General features: G+C 36.0%; 1 protein-coding gene across 6 annotated transcripts in view; it reads right to left on the bottom strand.

Annotated features, from left to right (window-relative positions):
• Positions 1-1,990, bottom strand: part of htt (huntingtin) — a 112,950-nt gene extending 110,960 nt beyond the window's left edge. For 4 of the 6 annotated variants that reach the window (XM_079812666.1, XM_079812664.1, XM_079812662.1 and 1 more), the window contains exon 1: positions 1,559-1,990. In XM_079812666.1, the coding sequence (XP_079668792.1) occupies positions 1,559-1,656 (98 nt within the window). In that variant the 5' untranslated portion in view covers positions 1,657-1,990. The remainder of the gene's footprint in view (positions 1-1,558) is intronic. The other 2 variants (XM_079812665.1, XM_079812663.1) reach the window with 1 other exon arrangement.
• Between the last annotated feature and the right edge of the window lie 5,489 nt (positions 1,991-7,479).

Raw genomic sequence — 7,479 nt, forward strand, 5'->3', positions numbered from 1 at the left:
TTAATTCTCATTCATTAACAAATGCTCAGTGCTAATCAAATGCAAAGTGAACCATCCAAATGCTTCTGATGGCCTAAATGAGGAAATCACTTCATTAACTTAATTCCCAACCAATGACTTAACCAATGACTTTTCAAAGTTAGTTATTTACAGTTATTTTCTGTGAGAGCCTATAATTCAACACTTCACAAGAATTCAAATATATATTCAACCTATTAAAAATAAAATGGCTCTTGCGTTTAATTAGGGCTGGGCAAAAAAAATTGATTTTTCGATTAATTGTTTTTTAAAATGTGGTCGATTCAAAATCGATTCTCAAGGCCAAGAATCGATTTTTTTTTTCCCGGGGGTTTCCATACGATCCTGCCCGGTATCGCATATATGCTTGTCGTTAAGACAAAAGCGAATGGCAATCGCATCTAAGGAAAGCACGCAAATAACAGAGATAGTGAAGAAATATAATGCATCATCCGGGGCACGAATCAAAGCTCAGACGCCCCTCGAGTCTGAATGACGGTCGGCTAAATCGCAAGAAATGCTTGTCCTTTACTGAAAATTGCTGAAAATCATCCAATATCCTTTTTATGTTTTAGAATAAGTGTATCACAAATATCCATAAAAATAAAATTGTATTGTATTTAACATAATTGCATGCATTTGAAATATAAAGAAAATATAGAAATATAGAGATGGGTTCTGTTTTAATGTAGGTAATAAAAAGAGTTTAATAAACAGGTTTGTGGCTCTTAATTTCTTTTTAATTACCCACTTGTAAACTCATGTTCACTGTTCTTTTTTATAAATATAGTAGGCTATTTGAATTAAATCTATATTCATTGAGTTGAATCGAAATTGAATCGGAAATCGAAAATCGAATCGAGAATCGAAATCGAATCGATTTGAGAGCTTGCGAATCGAATCGGAACATCTGAATCGATACCCAGCCCTACGTTTAATACATGCATGATGCACGACATATTTTGATTTTGCAAGATATTCGTTGCGACAGCTGTGGTGACAATTCAATAGACGGGGCTAAAAATTGGCCTGAGCCATCCATTCATTCAGATGTAAATGTTAGATTAGTCAATGGGTATAATAAATATCTGGCATATTTTGGGGAAGCTGACACATAATGAGTGACAGACAAGAAGATGGAACAATCAAGAGGCTGCATTCAAAGACAGATTTACAGCTTCATACTAAATAAATAATATATACACATTTTCCAGTATCTTGCAGTACTAAAGAAATAAGAACTATTTCTTGGTTTCTTTATATACAAAAGCATTTTTCCTACGTTTTCTAGAGAGGTGCGCACTGTTTCTCTCGAAATTGGTGCAGAATCTATTAAAAGGCTGTGTGTCACTTCTAACGTGTTGAGCATCATGTGATTTATAAACACAAGACAACAACAACAATCAGCCTTACGGAGAAAACACACAGCCCTCATGCATGTGATAATAACATTAGCATGGAAACTGTGTCAGGTGATGTCAGCTGAGGGCTACAACAGCATCAAAGCGTTAAACTGCATTAACATCAGTTCAGCACTCACTGTTTCTGGACGAGCTCCTCGGCCGACAGCGGGCCTTGCTGCTGCTGGAATGATTTAAGAGACTCAAACGCTTTCATCAGCTTCTCCATAGTGGCCATTTTACCAGAAGCACTGATCTAGATGGAGTCTAATTGGAGAGCTGATAATATTTACAAACTCAACACTACAGCCAGTGTTGCAGCGCTGGTCGCGAGCGAGCGCCGTGCAGAATGCTGAAGGGAAACTGAAGGTGTCGTCGAGATCGGACACCGCTTCCAGTGGCCAAACCACCCTTCAATTCGAGTTAATTTCCACACACCATCCGATTATGACCAGTATTCAAACAAAATGTTCAGAAGGTAGTTGATAACATGTCCAGTTCTGAAAGCCATCTTAAAGCAGGGATAGGGGAGCAACGGCTGTGCTGTATTTCCGGGTAATAAAACTCCTGTCAAAATTAAAGTCCTCTATTTCATAATAAAATCTATATCTATAAAGGAGTTTGAGTGGCATGCATTTTTTACTTAAGCCAGATCAATTATTAATGACTAGGCTACATGTAATTTCCTTCAATTACTGCTTCATTCTTGTGCCTGTATGTTGATTCAGGAAAGGAAGTTCCAGGAAAATTAACTCACTTTATACATTGAGTCGTGTCTTTATTTTTTCATAAGAAAGGTTCAAAAGCAAAATTTAAGATTTACAATAGGTCCATAGGATGAGCTAGACGAACACAGACTAATGAGTCTAATAAGTGTTTTTCTTTAATGCAATTACATTGTACATTGTGGTGTGATGTTATGATTTCATGTGAATATTTTTTATTCATAAATAAAACAAAATCACACAAAAGTCACATACAATTCATATATTTTATATGAATGATTCATTATTTTTAATGTTAATTGTCTCAGTTAATTATGTCAGATTAAAAAGGAATAATTATGCATTTCAAAAGACTTCAAAATTGCTCTCTTGACTTGCAGCAAAGAGGAATAAAGATAAACTGAATTTTTCATTTAAAATATTTACATAGATGTACAATAATCAGAAACAATCATGATTTAAAGCTTGTCTGTAGTCTTGGCCGTTCCACCTTGATTTCATATTAAAACAGAGTTATTCAGTACTGTAAAACTAAATAGTAATTGCTTGAAGCCTTGTAGACAAATCAGTTATACTCAGTTATAATCAGTTCCTCAATGTTATCTGGTGGAAACACAACCTATCTTTATAAGATACCCAAATCTACTGGAAATTTCTCTTCACTTCTTTCCCATTGGAATAAATCAGTAACTGTGGTAACTGGGTTTGTTTTCTTTCACTAGGCCTATACAATTTTTTATTAATACCGATACCAAATTAGAAACTGATGATGAGCAGGCTATAGGTTAAACATTTATCCCTAAAAAGTATCTAGTTTTATGTTAGTGGTACTAATTTTAGTTACAAGTATTACAAAAGCACTTATACATAACAGACATGTTCACAAGTCAAGTCATGAGTCTGAGTCAAGTCTCAAGTTTCAAATTCAAACTCCCAAATGTCTATAATTAATAGTTTTCAATATGCTGCAGCCTGCAGGTCAAGGGAGTTGTCAAGGGATGTACAGGTTACCAAAAAAATAATTCATAAAGCAATATAGGGCAGGACAAGCCTCACTAGACCAGCAATGTAAGCAAAGGCAAAATCACAATCATGTTCCTCCAATGAAGCAGATGCTGCTTTTGAATATGGAATGTAGCTTGCTTTTTTCCCCCTAATAAAATAAAATAAAAAACATGAATCATGACCTTGGATTGATCAAAAACCTTTTTATTTATCATTATTTTCAGGATATAACATTTCAAATCTAACAATGCTCAGAAGTAGATTGTGTGTTTGGTTTGTACACACAAAACATTTTTGCCAAATATTATGCTGACAACATTATGTTGCAAAAAATGCTATGCATTGAATAGAAATCTAGAATTGAAGAAACATTAAAACTTCTATTTTTTATTTTCCTTTTAGTTGTGCCTAAGCTTTGAAAAGCACAGTATTTGTTTTATCTGGCCTTCATTATACATCTTGACCAGTGACGAAATTAATACAGCAGTCATAGTAAACGACAGAATCAGAGGAAAAGCATTGCAAATATAAGCATGTTTACTGATTTTAGCTCTTTGCATAAAATAAGCTACTACTTGAGGAAAATAACAAATTATGATAAATGCTAAACTATGAGAGATAATTTTGAAGGCCTTCTTTTTCTGCTGGTTCTCAACAGCTCTGCCTCTGTCCGTTTTATTGTGTCTGCCTTTCCCTGTCTTCTTTACATTAGTTCGTTCACCTGGTCCTGGACGCTTCAGGGCATAAAGGAAAGAAGCATGCAAAATGAGATTATCATAACTGCAATGTAAAAAACCCAAAAAGAATACATGATCTAGGAAATATTCGAATCCGATGAAAGTGAGCCTCAAGCCGCTGCCTGCTGCAATCAGCCAAGCTGCTGCTCCCAATGCAATCCTGTACTGGATGCCCTTATATATCAAGAATATTACTGGATGAATCACTGCAATGTAATGGTCAATGCACATGCAGATCTGGAGAAGAGGTCTGACAGTCCAGCTGAGACCATTGAAAAAGACAAGCAAACGGTCACCTGCCACAGTGGGATAGCTGGTAACAATTAAGTCTATAATACAATGAATGCAAAAAAATAGCTCCCCTATATTCAATGGAATGACCAAGTTAGGTTTGATGTTCCCATGAAGAAACACCCAGAGGGACCAGCAATGAGTCGGCGTTCCCACAACGAAGAACAGTGCTAAGGTAACAAAAATGACAATGCTGCCAAAATGTCCCTTACAAAGACAGGCCCATATTACAGACTGGTCAAATGCAGAGATTGAATCATTGATTTGGAAGGATGAATTGCACATGGTTGTACAGATCTAGGGAAAGAAAAGGAACAAATGAATCTAGAGAAAGCATGTTATATATAAAAGTAAAACTGAAATACTTATTGAATTGAGAGATTATTGAAAGAAATGCCATACTATATTGATGGATGCAAAATAAATGTTTCCAGCAGTGAAAATGTACCAAAAGTGCCTCATCCCTTCATGTTTTATCCAGCCCGTATGGGTTGGAGGACTTGTTGGTTTTATTCATTTAGACAACAAAAATGTTCATGCCCACTCAAATTGTATTTGCATATTGTCATTTTTTTAACTTATGGCATTGCCATGCTTGCCTTGCCATGTTCCAAACAAATCTTGAATTGCTTTTCATATCTTCAAGGTTTTGCACAATTTCACCACCAACATGGAAAATAACAATTTTTACACTCTGTAATCATCATCTTAAATTATATATATTTTTGTTAAGACTCTATAGTGGAGGCCTGTGCTTTATGATCACAAATAATGATGTCTCTACAAGGGAAATGTACTTGAAATGGTAAAATCATAAGCATTTTTTGAGATCTTATCAAAATGGCACAAAGCATTTTGTCAACATTATTAGATTTTTCATTTGAAGTGAAAGTATATTTTTAAATCTGCATTAACATTTGCCTAAAATTTAAGACAATTGTTTATGCTTTCCCCAACTATGAACAACAAACCCTATCTAAACCCATCAAACTCTAAACAAAATCAAACTTATGTCCCCTTTAAGACTTGAATTCCAATTTAACAAATTAATTAAATGCTGTTTCATTTAATGTTATTTTCAATTAGTAACATAAATTCTTATGTGAAATTAGAAGTCAATCACACTCTCTATGTGACAAATGCTATGAATTTACTAGTTTACAAAGCAACAGAAAGCACCTCATCCATCATGTGTTCATATGTTTGTTGGAAACTATAAATTCTCCCACTCTTACTGTGTTTGCATAGGCCGGACTCAGTTGTTTTAGCTTGGTGTTTATGAGTGTTGGTATATTCTTCATACAGTATATGAAATGGTCAAAATCACCAATCTAAATATATCCTTGGCCTTTTTAGCAGAACAGTGTAGATGTGCCATTAATTTCAGCTTGACTTTTAGAAAATATTTTATTCCTTTCTTTAAAGGATAGTTCACTCCAAAAATTGTATTATGTCATAATTTACTCACCCTTACTCACAAAGGAAGATATTTGTACAAATGTCTGGACCAACTCATGTTCAAGGTCACACTCTGGATCTGATTTTATCTCGTGGTTTAACAGTGTTGGACATTAATATCAATAATGCAGGCTTGTCTGATCATATGCCTATATTGTTCTATGCCTTTGAATGGGAATACTCAAAGACATTCTCCACTTCCTCGCTGGACTCGTATCATCACTGACCGCTCAAGTGACGAATTTTCCTCCATGTATGTGCATCAAAGTGGCAATCAGTATATGAATTTCTCCACGTCACTTGGATGCTGATGAACATCTAAGTCTGTTTAATGCTAACTGTTCTAACATCTTGAATTCTATTGCACCATTGAAGAAGAAAAAAACACAAGCACAATTCAATCCCTTGGCAAAATTACTTTACCCGTTCTCTCAGACAGACCTGTCGAAGGGCCCCAGGATGTAATTCCGGTACGTTTTCTTGGACAAATTATTGAGACTATTGGCCCTGACTTATTGTCTATTATCAACAAATGTCTTCATACCGGCACTGTACCTGGCGACTTTAAACTTGCTACGGTGCGGCCTCATCTTAAAAAACCTATAGCTTGGATCCTGCACTAATGGCTAACTTTCGTCCCATCTCTAATTTGCCTTTTTTTCCCCAAAAATTTTAGAGAAAGTGGTTTTAAATCAACTTCAATTTTACTTGACTATTAATTCAATCTCTGCAAAATTTCAATCTGTTTTTAAATCCTGTCACAGTACTGAGTGTTGGGATAACAGTTTAGGACCCAGGACCAGTAGTGAAAAATGAAGACCAAGAGTCAGGGGTTAGATTAATTAAAGAAATATTTACTGAAGAATAGTTTGCAGTTTCATCAGCAGAAGCCAGCTTCAAGAGGAGTTCGTAGGCCGCGCTCCCTCTAACAGTCTCCCCGCCTCCGTCTAACGAACATACAATTTCTGAACAGTTATACTGTTTTCAAGGTCTAGCCACGTCATTACTGCCATGTGGTATGATTCTGATTGGCAGAGAAAATGCCCAGTCATGGTAAATTTCCACACAAGGATAGATAGCAGAGCATATCACTAAAATGGGTAGACTAGTTGTCGCCCCATGACTAGATTTTTAGATCACAATGACCTCGGAGGTCATAGAAAGGCGTCTATAGGCCTGGCATCACCTGCAGGAAGGCCCATCTCCAATACTGGATCTGCACAAATCATACAACGCACATACATACAAGCACTAGGGCATCACACTCTAGTTAATGTCAGGGGATTATGACCGTTTATCAAGAGAACACTCAATGCCCAAACAGCGATACCGCCACAGCTATCCTTCACGAGAGTGAGCCATGCATCCTGGCTGGAGGTCAACCCAGAGCAGCTAGGGAGACTAGATTTAACTCTACAAAATCATCCTCAAACTAAATATATAAAAGTATAAAATCACACAGAATTACAATCATCTCTAGATTACATATGAAAGCAGAGAAAGAGATATGTATTTTGATTATCCTGGATTATTCAGGTTATGGATATAATAAAAAGAATCATTGAAAAGGATATGTGTATAAAAGAAGAGACAGGTATCTGACCTGCCGCTTCATGAGTCTGCTCTCTTTTGAATGATATCATGCTGATTACTGATTCTGGGCAGTCTATGGCTCTGGTTCTGTCAGACCTCAGTTCTGCCTTTGATTTAGTTGATCATAATACACTTATATCACGTCTTGAGACATGTGTTGGTCTTCGGGGCACGGTGTTGCAGTGGTTTCATTCATTTCTCACTAATAGGAGGTATGTTGTTAACTGAAAACCAATCCTCATCTGAAATACA

This window comes from Gobio gobio (genome assembly GCF_949357685.1).
Source record: "Gobio gobio genome assembly, chromosome: 3".
Classification (NCBI taxonomy): domain Eukaryota; kingdom Metazoa; phylum Chordata; class Actinopteri; order Cypriniformes; family Gobionidae; genus Gobio; species Gobio gobio.